We start from the raw sequence: 17,423 nt of genomic DNA on the forward strand, positions 1-17,423 counted from the left end.
TTATTTATATAAATATTAAATCGTTTAGGGCTACAATGCATTTAAAATTTCTGGTATGTTTTAGTACTTGTATACTTGTACTTAACTGAATATCTTCTCCATATTTTTATTGCATTTACCAGTTTATTTTGAAACCGGTTAGTTTATATTATAAATAAATTAATGTGCCTTGCTTTACATTCTAATGCTAATATTTGACAGACTGTTTTTTTTTCAAGTTTACAGTCTGGAAAATAACGTTTAATATCAGCAAAACCAAAGCCACACAAGAGCGCCGATGCCAAACTTCATTGAAGAACGATCAAATATTCCGAGCAGCACTTGAAGGCAACAGCAGGACTGCGCGTTTCCCACCGCAGCTCGAGCCGCTGCGTCAACTGTCTCCGCCAGAGTTGCGAGGCGAGTCCAGTACTACCAAAACTTAGCAGAGCGCGTGCTGAACAAGTCCTCGCGCCGCGGTTTGGTTGGATGCTAAGCGGACCAGACAACGCTGGTTGGTAAATTTTGTGTCAAAAGCTCACCTCATTGCAACCTTAGCTTAAGTTTTCGCCGGTTGCTTCGCACGACTACTTTATTTAGTTGTTTAATGGGGGTTGTGTTCAGTGTTGTCCAGTCACCCCCAAATCAGCTCAGTAGTGAAGTTATGGTATTTTCTGTTCTTACAAGTAAATGCACCTGAATTGTTGTGATATATACTGTGAGTTTCAGCTGTCTCCTGACAGAACATGTTCTGAGGATGTGGTTTGTCTTGTTTGTGAAGTCTATGAAGGCTCCCCGTATTGTATGAAAAAAAGAAAAACACGTGCTGCGATGTGCCGCCGCTTTATGGCGTTTACATTACAGCCACAATCTCTTTAAGTTTGTTTAGCTCAAACTGAAGTAATTCTCTCTAAGATTTTGGCTCATTTCCTCCACCATTCCCATTCCCATGGCAGGTGGTGTGTGCGCAATGCACGTTCGCGTTAGCTTTTTAGTTTGACAGCTGATGTCTTTGTTTACATTGGAATCCCTTTGACATCCCTGGGGAATGATGACTTTTAACTCCCTTGTATGTGATGTTTCTGTAGGAGAAGTAAAGACCTTAATCAGTTCCACGTGGAAATAAAAGGGAAACACTGCTGATATTTATCCAGATCAGAATCAACCTTACAGAAAGAAGTTCAGGAATTTTGCTTAGAATGGTAAAATGCAGACACATGGATAAATAAGCAGGGTCGTTCCCAGTGCAAAGTGAAGGGGGGCCTGCAAGGACGAAATATGACCTGTTACTTGGACTGTGTTTACCAAAAGCACACCATGAGATCTACATGTTGCCACAGTTAGGAGATTGTTGGTCTTGTTTTAGAAAATAAAAAGAGTTTGTTGTGGTTTTATTTGGTTCAGAAAGCAGCTGGAAGTATATTAAAAAAAAAAAAAAGAATACATTTTTACCAGCAGGATTTTTTATTCTGTGTATTATATTTGATATAGTATATGTATTGGAACATTCTGACATGTTCCTGCGGCTGAAGAAATGGTGTTGTGGTGTGTTGAGAATGAAGACTGGTTGGACTAGTTTCCAAAACTGCTGTTTCCTTAGCATGTCTGGAAATTTAAGTAGATGCTTTTCTTTTGCTTTGATTTTTGTGAATGACAGTAGACTTTGGATAATGAATTGTTTTACCTGAGTTGATCTAAACTCATTGAAGTCGCAGCCCAAATCCCTTTTGCTGCGTTCCAAACACACATCTTCCAGAGTTAATTACCAGCAATCTGAAATTGAAGTTGTACAGTAGTTTGAAGTTAGTTGCTGTATTGGTTTGCATTTTTTTTGGGGGGGGGGGGTTAAGCGCTTTACACACCTACTCCGAATATCTTGTCTGAGTAATTAGGTTGGGAATATTTTTTTTAATCGGATCAGTGTAAAGTTCATGATAACACTCAAATCAATAACAAAATTCCGCCCAGTGATTTTGCTCATTTTTTTTTTTTCGAACTGAGGTTGATATTTTTAATATTTGTATCCAACAGCTGTTTGATAACATTGTAGAAAGTTATGATGGTGATACTGCTTGTTAAGTATCTTCTTTTGGCACTTTGAAAAATGACTCCATCCCTGACATAGCTTCTTCAGGGAAACACCCCACAATGCTGCATTACTTTCATGTCACATGCCTAACCAAGTACTGCAGGATAATAATTATAATAATGGCAATAATAATAATAATGATGATGATAATAATAATAATAATAATAATAATAATGATGATGATGATGATGATGATGATGATAATAATAATAATAAGGATATTAATAAATGTGTGCAAGTAAGAGAATCTGTTTAATGTATTTAAATTAGGGGGAAAAAAAACAACCTAAAATGTTTAAGGCAATACATTTAAAAAGAACCTTGCTATGGTGTCCCTGAAAATATGTTGACCCAGAAACTGGAACCTTGTGAATAGTTTTTGGCATTTGAAATGTATACTGTTGGAAAACCTGTTTATTTATCTTTTGAATAGTGCCATATTTTTTAAAGGAAAATGCATTTGTGGATTGGGCAGCAGAGTTGAGTGTGTGGGTTGTGCGTATATAAAAAGAACTTGACAATTCTTCTTCACCAAACGGCTTCTTCTGCTATTGACTCTTGCTTTGATCTGTTTTTTTCCTTTTGGATCGGATTTTAGAAGTCTGAAGAAGACATATTACAGAATCTTATTTTGATATGCCATTGAGATTGCTTCCAGTGATGAAAAGCCTTGTTTTTCCAGTGGAGCGATGTCGCCTTACACCATCACAATGCCTCCACCTAAAATGATTACCCTACCGGTGTAGCAATCAGCACAACATTCTCCACATCTTCTCCACACTTTGACCTGTACACCCATAAGCAGAATGCAAACTCATTGCATAACATAACATTCTTCCACATATTCAGGTATCAGTGGACATGTTTTTAAAACCAGCTCACACAGGCCTGACAGTGAAGGGTAACGCATATCCTAAACTCTAGTGCTCATCCCACAAATCCTTAAACTTTTACAAGGGGAATAAAAAGGCTTTTCAGTTTAAGATTCATTACCAAAAACCATTGTTACAGCAAAGAAACAATCAAATAATAAAATGAAAACGTCCTTACCTTATATTATTGAAGTTCACACACTTTCCTGCTTAGGCTGTATCCGGTGACGTGTTTTAGCAGTTTAGCACACATGCTGCCTTGCATATTTCAGAAATGTGTGAACATGACCAAAATGTTAGGCAGAGGTAACTAATGAATGCAACCTATATTGCATGTGACAGTGCTGAAACAAAAGATTACATGAAGTAGATTTTAGTGTTGAACCCACCATTGACACAGTTGTCTCTGATATGAGCATATTTCCTTATTAGACTGAAAAGTGGGCACTGGCTAATGGGTTAGCAGCACAAAATGAATAGTTTATTCTAACAGGGAAGAAAAAATAGAAATTGAATGTACTCGAATCACAGAATAGACTCACACAGAGTGGATTAAAGAGATTATTTTGATTTTAATTATTAGCAACAAGTTTGTTCTTGCATGAACATTGTCATTTCTAACGATCAGATAACAGTTAAGCACCATATGCATGGTGTAATATGGACGTCACATTTACTTTGACTGGCATGTTTCATGTGTGTTACGCTACTGCCACACTGCCTGATGCTTTAGATAAACACACACATAAACACACAGACTCAGGCATTCACAATAAGCTATTTTCTTTGAATTCTGCAGCCTTCTCCCTCTGAGGTGTCCCTATTTTTTCCTTTGTTAATGACCTCATGCAGACAGTTCGCATACACACACATTAAGGCACTTATCTACTGTGACAAAACAGCCTCTCCTTGAGTCAGCCCTCTCTCTCTGTCGTTAAACCGATGTACACACTAACTGATACAGAGCTCTACTCTCGTTCTGTGTACAGTTTCCATTGGCATCTTTCTCCGCACTGCCCCCTAATCAAAGCCATATGTTCCCCACATCCCTTGCATGAAAAGTCTGCTCTGTTTGCAGCGGTGTTCCCTGTAAAAACCCACATCCTACTTTCTGACTGACAGAGGGGAGTCGTTCACAGTAAAACATGCAAAGATTGCAGACTGATGCTTCATCATATTTACTTTTCTTTTGTTGGAATCTGTCTGATAGAGTTTGAATCAAGATAATATTGTGATATCATTGGTATTTTTTTTTTCTCACATGTAGACTATTGGGGAGTTAAGCATTATGGTTTATAGGCTGTACAGCTGGTTAGTTCAAGTGAAATCCCTCATAGTTTCTTGTTGTTGGAATAAGCTGTTGGAGGATGACTATGCAGAGCATTATGCATGATCAGTCTACGAGCTTTAAAGGTAATGAGAGTTTGTTACTTTTTTATTGACATACATTTTCATTTTATTTTTACATTTAGCAGTTATTTCTGACTTACATAGCTAAATTGGTTAAAGAAACACATTTCTAACAAAACTGGCAGAGATCTGAAGGGAAGTAGTCTATAGACACAGGGCTTTGGTAATGTTTACTTTTAAATGAACCACACTAATCCCTGTGTAGGATCATTAAATTCCTTCGCAGCTCATTCTGGTTTTCAGCGTCTCTTGTCAGGGGACATTTAGGATTTTTAATCACAGTTAGTGCAACCAGTGACAGCCAGTAAGCTGGCCATTCTGGGTAGAAACTAGTATAATCATTGAGAAAGCTGTGATCAGTATAGTGGCCACATGACTTTAGCAATACTGCAGACCACTTTTTTTTTTTTCAAGTGGAAAAGAGGTTAGATGCTGAGATGGGGAATGTTTCTCAATAGAAAAAGAAAAACACAATATGTGAAACTCAAACACCTTCAGGTCTTTGCACTGAATGGTGGCTTTCTTTTTCATCGTTTTCTTTCACCGGGGAAACCTTTAAAGAATGCGACTCCATTATAGTCATGTGATGTGTCTTTTCTTTGACCCTCTGTGTTCAGTGATGGAGGGTTCATTTTCTAACTAACTGTATTTTTAACCTGAATGAACTGTAATGAGATTATATAATAATTTAGTTTCATGATGTTAAATTAAATTCTGCATATATAAAAATTTACAATGTGTAACTGAAGCTTTACATCCAACTTTAGCCATAATCGTTCCAAAGTTATTCTTTGTTTCCCTTTTTTTCTTTCTTTAAATTATTCACCTATGTATTTCTAGGACTTCATGCATTGATTTTTGCTTAGAAGTGACAGAAGTCACTGACATCGCTGTGTCACTGATGTTGTGACTGTTGAAATATCTTTCTACAAATCTTCACATCATTTGCATGCAACTGGATCGCATGCAACCCTGTTGTGTACAGATGGCTCACCTTCATTTCTCTTAGTGCTGACAGAAAAGAGGGATTCCATCTACCCCTGCCTTTCCCATTTCATTACAGGAATGTTCAAGATCCAAAACTAAATCTTTGTGTGAAGTATTAAGTGGAGTAAATTGGAGGTTCAGGAGGATAAGTAGCATTTCAGATCTGTTTTAATACAGCTCTCTGCCATTTAGTTTTACTCTGCTTTGCCTATTGATTGTGCAGTATTAACGTAAGTCTGAAAATAATTGTAGGTACCATCTCTAAAAGTTTCTATCAAAGCCTCATCATTGCTTGCTACCTCTTTGATTGGGCTTAGCTTTCCTGTACAGCATGTTAGGGTGGATCTAATCACATACCAAGCTGTGAGTCATCGTTTGGATGAGTTGTGAAATAATCCCTCATGAATGAGCGTTAGAAAAAAGGCTTTCATCTGAGGGTAAATCCCCCTCTATTGAGGGGATAAATGGTGATTTGGGCCAGGGGTTCAAAAATTGTGTCACCGTCTGCTGAAACACAAACTCTTTCAAACAAATATTTTCTCATTTTGGATTAAATATCTTAAAACTAAGAATTATTACACATAAAGAGGTTTAGGCTTTTTTCAGTCGCTCAAGGTCTTATTTATTAGAAGACAGTTTTTCACTCAGCATTGTCAGTTGAGCTTTAATAAAAAAAAAAAAGAAAAAATCATCCCATTACTTTTCCTTGATTATCTGTGACACGCAATCTCACTTAAGAATAAATAAAAATACATCATCTGACTCTTGTTATATCTAGTTTCTTCAGTGCTTCTTGATGTGCTGACATCATTCGCTTCGCTTTGATCAACATGTGTTGCACTTCATTGCAGCATGAGAAATGTTGGGTTTTATTGGACAGACTAGAAGGAATATGCAGACAACTGTCTGTCCACATTTAATCAAATATCTCTGTGCTTTGCTTCACAATGTATTTTCCTTGGCTTCTTTTTAAGTGTACATGCTTTCTTAAACTGTCTGCATGCTCATGCGATAATCTTTCAGCGAGTCATTTAACTCAAACTGATGCAATGAGTAGCTTGTTATTTCCTTCAGTTTAAGAAGGGTCAAATCATTGGCAGACATAAGGCAGAGAAAACATTTAAGGAGATTTATAGAAACTACTGAAATTTTTATTAAGAACTGTCCAATGCATTACTAAAAACTGGAAGGATAGTGGAAGTCCCATTGTCTGTGAGGAAGAAATGTGGTTGGAAAAAAACTCCTGAACGATTGTGATCGCAATCATGTGAACATTTGGTGAAATCAAGAAGAAAAACAGCAGTAGAACTCAAGGTTGTGTTTCAGGGATTGGGACAGAACAGCTGTGGAGCCTTAAGAGAGCATAAAGATTGTACTGAGGAACAATGGAAGAGGGTCAGGTGGTCTGATGAGTCTCGATTTAGCTAGTTTTGGAGTAGTGGGTGCATCAGGGAAATAAGAGAGGTAGATGAAGTGCTACTGATATCATGCCTAGTGCCTACTATACAAGCCTGTGGGGGCAGTGCAATGATCTGGTGCTTTTGCACTTGGTCAAGTCAAAGTTCAGCACATTATATTCCCAATGGATGAGGTCAACCTGATGGCAGGATTCATGGGCTAAAATTGTGAAAGAGTGGAATGGGTCTTAATTTTCACACATAGGTTGGCCACACAGTGTCCATAGAATACAGAGACCATAGAGTCCAAGTAATGAGTGTTGCAGAAGACTTTGCACAGTGGTTCATCATCATCATCATCATCATACTAGATTTTGGTGAAAAATGAACGCAACACTTGGATGAAAATAAATCTTATGACATTGCAGAAACTTATCGAAACAATAGTAGTGTTAGTTTTCTCGTCTAATTCCTGGCAGGACAGTTTCTTAGCAGAATGAATAAACTCCTCCACTGATGCTTTGAAGGACAGAAATTCAGTTTTTTTTTTTTTCTTCATAAAATTTCAGACAAAAAAATTCATACTGAAACCATTCGTAAATATTTAAAGTGACTGAATAGAAATTTGACGGTGTGGACTTTTTGTTTAGTTCTGCACCCGCCAGTCCAATGACTGTTGAGGTGAAATGTTTATGTCAATAAATTATGTGAATAGTTAAAATAAACATTTTGATTGGCTGTTGAGCTTTTCATGGCAGGCCCATATTTCAAGTCTTTTTTTCACGGCATCCCTCTTTCTCTGCCATACACTTTTTTTTCCTCTCTCTCACACTTAAAGCTGGGGTAGGTAATCTTGCTCAGAGACATTTTTTTGTACTTTGTGTCAAGATTTTCCTTATCCTGATAGTAGTCTATACATTATGAAATCGCGAACAATAAGAAATATAGTTTCACCCCTCAGTTTACTGTAAATCTGTAAAAACTCTGACCAATCCAAACGTTCTGGTTAAAATGGAGTTGTTCATTTCTTATATTTCGTAAGCTTCTTCTCCCGGCCCTCCTCCTTCCCCTCCCGCAGCGCATACCCTGCATATAACTAACGTGTTGGATGAAAATACAAAGTAGTGAAGAAGAAACTCGGAAGGCAAACATGGCTGAGAAAATGCTGGAAGGATTCCCCGACCCTGCTCGATTTATTTGCCTCCTCACGCTAAACAGCCGAGAAACAGAAAATTGTCGGATGAAAAAGCTGCAAACTAGAAAAGCACTTTGAGAGCACAAACCTCCGCAAAGGCCTTTTCATAAGTTCCTGGAAACAAACGGTGATCCGGATCGTCACCAAAATTAAATCAGTTCTTCCTTTTCACATTTCCAACAACTCCTGAAAATTTTATTAAAATCTGTTGATAATTTTTTGAGTTATCTTGAACAGAAACAGATAAACAGATAAAGGCCGGTAAAAACATAACCTCCTTGGCGGAGGTGAGAAAAAAGCCTTGGATCATGCTAGGAGCAAAACCAGAAGGAGCCAAGACAGGGTGCTACTTTCAGATCTCACTAACTCCCCAAAATGATCTACTCCAGCTTTAAAGCAGGAGAGTATGCTTGAAGCCTAGCTTGAACTGATGTGTTTGTGAAGTGGCGTAATACAGATAAAGCTGAACTGAATAAAGCTCACTTTCCAACTATGGAGCATTAGAATAAAAACAAACTAACTAAAGCGAAAAACCCTTGTTTGGAGCCGTGAATGTACGTATTATATTAATTTTTTTGCATGATAGAAATTCCATGATTTGAAGAATTTGGTTGGAAGAGAAGCTTGGTATGATGGTGGCCATGTGTTTGACAATACTGTATTTAATGGGCCAAGTGAAGTAGAAGGGATTGAACGTTTGCTTGGTCAGTGCACTTGTCACTCTGTGTGACCTGGTTTTCAGTGTGTGGGTGTGTTTGCATGTGCCTGTGTGTGTCTGTCTATGTTTTTAGCCCTGGGCTGAGATTTAGCCTGGAAGAACCATTAGATTTCCCAGCAAGAGTCAGAGTTCAGCTGATAACAAGAACTACTTTAAAACAGTGTCATGAGTTTGTGTTTAGTTTATGTTTTTACTATCTGTAGCAATGAAACTACTCCTTTTAATTACTTGTTGTATGTGGTGTGTTTGAGACGATTACAGCAATGTAAATGGCACTACGTGTGCTATTATAAAAAGTAATTGCAGACACATATACTGCATATCATGCATACTAAAATATCACTTAAGATTCCCATGTATCAATTTTAGTTCGCTTCTGATAGGGCATGTTGTTACATAGCTACATTCATAAAGAGTTAGATTTGGCCTGATGACATCACAGCTTCCTGCTCAGAACATAGGTGCAGAATTAAAAGCTCCAAAGGGCATCTTCTTCCCTTGTGTAACCAAAATGTTGTTCCAGGATAGCCTCCTGACCCATAATATGGGTTTATGTCCTAATTTGTCACAGTTTGTGTCCTCAAACTGCATCAGCTTCAGTGAAACGACAAACAGCAGGGCACACACAACATTAGCTGAAGCAGCAGGTGAAAGAAAAACAGATGGTTTACATTTAGAAATACGATGCTTTACTTGTTGTCTAGAGCACATTTAATCTGTCTGACCTTTCATTTTTCACCTTTTTTTAAAAAAAATTTAATTAGCAGATGCTGACATGACTTATCTGTGCTGTGATGGTTTAAGGTCAAAAAGTTTAATTATGACATTTAACAGGAACGACAACAATAACATGGGTGCTGACAGGATATGATTTCACATTTTGTGACTACAGTTGCACAAACTCTGCAAACTTTTGATGTATCTGGTCAGACCTGTTGGTTGACTATGAAACATACAGGGTGCATTCACCCATTGTTGATTCGCGTATCAACTCTACATGGTGAAATAATTCAGTCTAGAAATGTAATCTGGCATTATAACTCGCTGCTGATAACAGGATCGATTTATGATTTTACAGCTTCTTATTTTCCTGACAGTACTCAGAAATTGAAACGATGATGTTTCTTATCATCTCTAATGTGGAAGTAGGTCAGATGTCATCAAATATTTACACTCCTTCAGTAATGTCATTCCAGGTGAACAGCTGCCATGTAAAGTAGTTTCAGTTTAGAGGTGAAGAATAGATTGAGTTTCTCAAGTCTTACATGCTTGTCTTTTAAATAATCATACATTTAGAAATGTAAATAAGTTACAAGTAGTTCTTAGTGGTTTTATTCTGAAATGTCCCCAGTAGTGCTAGTAAAAAAAAAAAAAAAAAGTGATGATCAATACACTGAGCTGTGCCTGTTGTGTGCTTAAACAATGCACTGTGTAATCTCACATTGTACTCTGGCACTGGGCTAAATCAAGTAGTGTTTCACTATAGATCTTTTTTATTTTATTTTTATTTTTTGTAGCAATTAAGCTAGTAACAACAAGAAGCTGCAATTAAGCTGCAAAGCATCAATGGCTTTTTCAAGCTTTAGATGTCAGTTTTTGATTTCGAATGAAGCACTCGTCTGTTTCATCCTTTAGTAGACATGCTGTCTGTGTGAATGTCACACGGAGCCTTTAAAAGAGTCTCCAGACAAGCAGCACACACACGCATACTCCTTGGTGTTTTTGTGTGTATTTTGCCCCCCTCTTTTTTCTGTCGTTCTGTCCTCAGTGAAAACACACTTACACTAAATGTCAAGCTGCCCCCCTCTCTGGGTCTGTCCCACATTCCTACTGTGGCCCACACATTCTGGCGGGGAACTAAGAGCAGTGGTCACGATAATTATAAGGTTTCACCTTCTTTTTCCTTTTTCATCTCATCATTGGCCACCATGACGATACCAGAACCACACAATTAGTATGTGTGGATGTTGTGGGTGAATTAATCTGTTAAAGATGTATTTCAGTGCAGCATAGTGCATTAATATTCGCCGCACAGCTCTAATTCACCTTAATTGCCATTTTTATAGAGTTGCATGGACAGAGAACTGTGTGTGTGTGTGTGTGTGTGTGTGTGTGTGTGTGTGTGTGTGTGTGTGTGTGTGTGTGTGTGTAACGTATGGGCATCAGACCTTATTTTTTTGTGTGTGTGAAAAATGCCAGCCATACAATAAGCATTTTTCACTGGCAGGAGTATTAGTGTCACGAATGTTGATCAGTCACTTTTTTCATGCTGTTTTGTGCCTTCAACTGAAAGTCATGCTGTTCACCACTGCTGGACATAAAAAACAGGAAGAGCTGTAATAACAGCAGGAATAAACCCCCTCAGAAACCTCAGTGGTAATCATCCAAAGAAATTTAATTATTCAGATATCCCAAATAACTCCCGTTCCTAATCCATAATCACGAGGAATGCGATGTCTGTATGCCATTGAGGCTCACACCCTGTGCAGTGATTAGGCTGAAAATTTGTTGGTAGGAGAGTTGATGAGAAAAAAAATTAAATGAAGGGACATTTAAGTATTTAATGAAACATTTTTTCCTTCTTTTCTTCTGTTAGTCAGTAGATTATATTTCCTGAGCATAGGATCATATCTTATTTGGATATTCTAAGATATCCCATGAAAGCCTAAGATGGAAAAACCTTAGGTGTATTTTTATTAATGTGTGTCTGTCTTCTCTGTTTTTCAGGACTTGCAACTGGATAACTATTCCACAGATCTGTATTCATGTTTCCATCGAGCTAGCACACACAGGGACACGCATCGCCCTGTAAGCTGTGACTGCAGCCATACTATCAAGGAAATTCCTCAGTCCTCCAGGGTCACCTCGGTGGGTTTTTTTATCTACTGGTTTGTGCAGCTGCACAAGCTTCTGTATCCACAACCCACAAGCACAGAGCACACTGTGTATGGACAGACTGTCTTAGTCATTGAAGAGGTTATTAGGAGCTGAGGTTATTCGCCTTGACACAGGCCTACATCCGTTAACAGCGCACTGCATTTGAGTTCAGATCTATTTGGTAATGGTTGCAGATTGGAAACATTTAGGACTGCAACCAACGATTTTCAGCTAGAATGACTTTTAAATTTATTTCTACTTGAAAATATCTTTATATTGTTTATAAGTGACTGTATTGTGATATTAAATCCTCTGTAGGACAAACGTGTATCAATTCTTCACATTAGAGATGCCAGGAAAGTAAAAGTGAAACATTTTTTGCTTTCGAACTGCCCAAGATAGTTTTTTCATTATTAAAATGTCTTCTGGGCAATCTCACTTCATGTTTTATATTTCTTTTTAAAACCACAGCGAGACAAAGCAGAAAGCAGGACGTCACAGATACATGGGATGGCCACTGAAGAGGATAAGACACAAGCAGTAATGGCTCAGCGTGTTTCACCTTTATCCACTGGAGGGAGACCCAACAGAGAAGCCAAACATGCAAATGATGGCCAGGAAGTGTGGCGCGGCCCGGACCAATTGTGGCTTTCAAAACAGCGTAGCAGCCCTTCCCTCCTTTTCTACAGGAAGCTGTCATGTGATAATATCAAAGGGACTATTTTGGATGAAGAACAAGTGGACTGTAATTACAGCTCAAAGATCCTGAGCACCAAAGAAAAGCTTTTTGCTGAACTGTCAACTGGCAGGAGTAATGAAGGAAAAATAGTAACTAGGCAAAGTTCAGAAGGATCTCTGTCTCAGCAGGACACACCTCGGGACATTGTATATGCAGGGGGTGACAAAACTGGCAACGCCCACCACTCTTGTACCCCATGTGGTGGGTGTTTGGATGCAACTCCAAACATTTGCTCTTGCCAAACACCTAAATCCAGTCCAAGCCAGAGCACCAGTCCTGTTCAGAGTCATTGCCCCAGTTCCAGCCCCTCTTACCCCATCAAGAGACACATCCGTCGCAGCAGCATGCCCGTGTCTATGCTGGCTTTCCACAAGGTACTAAAGCAAGCAATTGATATGCCTTTTCCTAGGAATGTAAATCTAACAACAACTCATGATTCAATTTGATTCAGATTTTTGCAGTGATGATTCGATTTAGAATGGATCCTCGATTTAAACAGATTTTCGATTCCAAATAATCACACTTTAGAAACAAAAGGTGCTAATTTTCCAAGTAACTTCATTTTTTTTATAAGCTAGAACTGAGAAATTATTAGGTTATTTGATTTAAATTGTGACATGTACAAAACACATAATGCCCAAGAAGACAAGTAGAAAGATCAATAAAAACAATAAAAATTCCAAACATTTTTATAATGAATTATATTTATTTATTTATGCAAAAATATTGATTTTAACATTGTGAAGCAAAAAATCCAGATTTTTTTTTCTCTATTCAGTTCCCCACCCCTATTTTTTTCATAGCACAAGATAATAAACAAACAATAAACATAGAATAGTTCCACTGTAGACTGCTCATTTGAGATAAAACTATGAGATATTTATTCTGCTATGTATCCCCTTGTCTTTCACCTCAGGGCAGTCCCTCAAGTGAGCCGAGCTCCACAGCGTCATCTCCCTCTGGTTCCCCTCTCCCCAACCACCGGCAGCATCATGAAAATGGACACATTCACCTCCACCGCCTCAAAGATGGATTCTCAAGTTTAGAAAGGCTCAACAGAAAGCCCCGGGTTAATAAATGTTCCTTAGAAGCGCTATTCCTTAGACGAGCATCCCTTGAAACCCTGGGAGGGATCAAGGGCTGTAGCAGGGGCACCAGCAGTGATGAGGGGGATGAAGAGGGACTGTTGGACAACAGAGAGTTTGTCAGGAACCGCAAAGAGCGTTCCACTGTCCTGGTGAGGCGGTTTTTGAGGAATAACCAGAAGGTACTTAAAGGCAAAATCACATTTCTCTGTCTCATTTCTGATTGGTAGAATTAATAAAATAATAATCAGAAATGTTTCTTTCCATAAGGTGACCAAGTCGGTGTGTGCTGGAACCAAAGCGATTGTCAGAACACTGCCGTCAGGACGCATCTCAGAGGATATCTGGGGAGTTGTTGTTGATCACAGGTTCTGGAATCCCAGCAAGAATGATATCTGGCATATTTTGATGCGAGGGGAGGAATTCAGAGGCTGCAGAGGGATGCAGTGCTTCAATGGTGTTAACCTGCACAAGGTAAGGCAATAAATAAAAGTTATGTGTACAGAAATTTATGAGACATTTAATCAAGCAATCTGAATATTTGTTGTTTAGCCTTCTGGCAAGTTTCTTTTACACAAGGTGCAGTTAAGACACTGATAACAGAAATCTGAATCACTGCATCTAATCAGATGTTTTCTATCAGATGGTTTTCAGGCCTTCTTTTGAATTAGTTTAATAAATGTGTTTTCACTGGGAACTTTTTAGACCTTATCAGGGCTTTGTAATATGACTGATAACTAATAGATTCCTTGCAAAGATGCAATACAGTTAAAGTGGTCCTTTTGTTTCGGTAATAGAATTTCAGAATACTTTATGGACTTTCATCCAAACCCAGATATTCAGTGTTAAATTTTTTTCTCTCTAATATGCTCTCTGTAATTATTTTTACTCAGACTTGCACAGACCAAGAGACAAAAACAGGTTTTTATCTTATCCAGGAATTAAAAGTTGCTGAAATCCAATGTATTTTACAGGCCATTGTCATATTCTTATATTATAGGATTTCTCATTGGCATTGGGTTTGTAGTGCTGCATAGTTTACAATTTAAACTCTCCTCTCTGGCAAAACTATAATGCTTAATTGCTGCAGTGCTGCACAGTTTGGTTTCGGTGGGGAATTATTATTCTTGGCTGTATTTTTGTTGAAATGCTATGCATGTAATGCACGGAAAATGGATAATTTGTACAAGGAATATGTTAATAGACCAGCACAAACTTCATGCACACACACCAAAAACACTTGCACACAGGCTCTTTGTTCAGGGTAGGCCTCTGCAGTGGAAAAATGATTTATTCTCTGTTAGTTCTGCTACCCATATTACAGACATACTGACTGAGCGAGCCCTCTCTGTGTGTGCGTGCGTGCCTTTGTGTATGCAAGCATGTGTAAATTCACTGTGCCGAGTTGGCATCTGCATTGAATTTACAGGCGCAGAATGGACTGAGGGTGAATTAGCATGATGGAGTGAAATGTGCAGAGATCGAAGACGGTGGATGAGAGATGGAGTAAAGAAAGAGAGAGAGAGAGAGAGAGAGAAACCTACAGTGGTGGGTTGTTATCAAGTTTCCAAGCAAGGGAGTGTTTTACAAACATAAAAACCTCTCACAGGAGCAGCTAAACTTCAGCAGGCTTGGCAGCCACCGTTTAGAGAATACACAGCCTTTGTCTTCCCCCCAGCAGAATGTAATGAGTAGTAAGCCATACTTCTGAGCTTTGGAGGTGCAAACATAATGTTGGGACTGCAAAACAGCAGCTTTACACAGGATGCCCTCATGTTGTTTTTTTGTTATCTTCTTCCTTCTCTTCCTGTAAAAACTGGTAACACATGGAGGGCGAAACTCAGTGCCTTGAGGACATAGAACAATCTGAATTATTCAAGATTCTATGGTGTTCATAGTAACATTTTGGTTGTCGTAGTGCTGAACAGAGGAAAACTAGCTAGACTCTTCTACTTGAATCTCTTAATAAAGAGCTTTTCATTTAGATAAGATCCCTATAGGGTACAGTGAGCAGGCAGATAAGTATGCATGGGATGGTGTGTTTCTGATACATAATTGCATATGATGGAATTTAAGTCTAGTCATGCACTGTTATAGACGTGGTTTGACTTGATATATACTTGTCTTTTTACTGGTTCATGCATAGCCACAACAGAGCCAAGCACTGTCTAAAATCTCCCATGTGTGGAGGGGGCGCACATGCTTGCACCATTAAAAACACACACATTTACATTCATGTGCATGCTGCAGTGTGGTTTCTAACTTGAACACACTGGTTTTATGAATCCTTTGCGGTCATAGAAATGGGGCCTGAGTGAAGTCCAGGGAGAGTTGTTTAATAATGAGCCCATTGAAAATGGTAGAGTCGCCAGCAGTTCTGTTGTAAAAACACTATCTAAGCTCCTCCAGTAACGAGTCACCTAAGAAACTGACAACACAGAGCAGCAGTTGAGGAGTGAAGTTGTTGCAGTATTTTCATAAGGATCAAGAAAACGTTTCGAAAGTAACTGAACGCAAGTTCATTTGATACAAATGCAAACAGAAGTTGTTGCAGAAACACAGTGTCATCTTTTCAGTAGATTTGTTTTTTTATTGCATGCAGCAGAGGTATGACAACAAGCAGAGCATTGGAGAGTATATAATACAGTCACCGAAACAGCACGTTTGCCTCATAAACCAGTTTTTGTTAATACAAGTCGGATTTTACGATATGGGCCCCTATTGTGACATGCTAGAATAATTATGTCAAGGAGTTTTATGGAGGTATCCTGAGGCCTTGTGTGTTTATTGCTACAGCTAATGAAGTGGGCCAAAGAACACAGGATTATATGAAGGAGGGACTTGAGCAGGCCGTCAGTGACACAGAGCATAACGGAGGCGTCTCACCAGGAGAGAGAATGTGAGAAAACGATTTTTTAACAGCAGAAAAAGAAGAAAATCTACCATGGGAGAAAAGTGAGAAATTTGTTGGGGGAGGGAGGACATGGATTATTTAAGATAAAAAAAACAGGAGAGCAAAGGAGAGAAGGCAAAGAAACAACTACAAAGTCATGAAGTTTTAAATGTCTTTATGGAATTCTGAAGCTTGTATAAAATGAGCAAATTTCACAAATGATACGGTAGTTTGCTCCTGTTTAGCTATGACAAATCCCACAAGCTGTGGCTCAGATCTTTGTGAATTTAATCTCTGCAAATGCTCTGAAATGTCAAAAATGTTACACAGCTCTCTTAGAAGGCTAAAATGTTCAGGTTATGGCCTTCTTGTAGTATAATGCATCCCAAGGGTCCTTGTCTGGACTTAACATTGACTATATAAAGTATAATGACAATGTCCACCGTAAACAGTGTTATTTTTCTCAACTGATTTCCTTTTAAAAAGCTGTTAGGATCCTGGCTTTAGTGAAGCACTCTCTCTCTCTCTCTCTCTCCCTCTCTCTCACACACACACACACACACACACACACCTAGGATAGGAATCAAACAGCCACTGGAGCATTTCATTGTTTGAATTTGTGCAATCCACCTGTTATTGCCCACTTGAGTCCTCTCATTTACCTCAAGTTGATGTCAAAATAAACAGTAAGTGACAAGCTAGCTTCCTCCAAAACATGTAGTTTGTAGGGCTTTAAGGTGGATGCTTGTAAATATAGCTACTCCCCTTGACAGAGCTTGCAAATAGTTTTTAAGCACAGGGACCTATTCTTCTCTCTTGGGATGCTCTTTGCTTTCCTGTTTCCCGCAGTATATTTTGTAATAGGTCGACTCTGAGCCAGAATACTTCCAGCTCGGGTTCAGGATTTTCGGTGGTGGGAAAGTGAATAGAAAAAAAAATAGCTTTTGCTGTCTGTCATGCAGACAGCAGCAATCCTGATACCCATGGGAGTTTTTAAAGCACTCGCAAGGAGCTACAATTGTATTACAGAGTCAAACTTGTAAACTTTAAAGAGATTTTATCATTTTTCAGATAGTATCTGGCTGTTCACTCTTTGTTTTGATAATGAAGAGAAAGCCTGTTTTGCCTTATGTTTGCTTCAAACAGCTTTTAATACCTTCAGCTCCTTTCCTTTGAAACCTC

General features: G+C 38.6%; 1 protein-coding gene across 1 annotated transcript in view; it reads left to right on the top strand.

Moving 5' to 3' along the window:
* The first annotated feature begins 13,702 nt into the window (after positions 1-13,702).
* The window catches only part of plce1 (phospholipase C, epsilon 1), a 63,941-nt gene continuing 60,220 nt past the window's right edge, over positions 13,703-17,423 (top strand). The window contains exon 1 of the mRNA XM_079260538.1: positions 13,703-13,822. Coding sequence (XP_079116664.1) covers positions 13,757-13,822 — 66 coding nt within the window. The 5' untranslated portion in view covers positions 13,703-13,756. The remainder of the gene's footprint in view (positions 13,823-17,423) is intronic.

The sequence above is a fragment of the Telmatherina bonti genome, assembly GCF_933228915.1.
Source record: "Telmatherina bonti genome assembly, chromosome: 21".
In the NCBI taxonomy this organism is placed as follows: Eukaryota; Metazoa; Chordata; class Actinopteri; order Atheriniformes; family Telmatherinidae; genus Telmatherina; species Telmatherina bonti.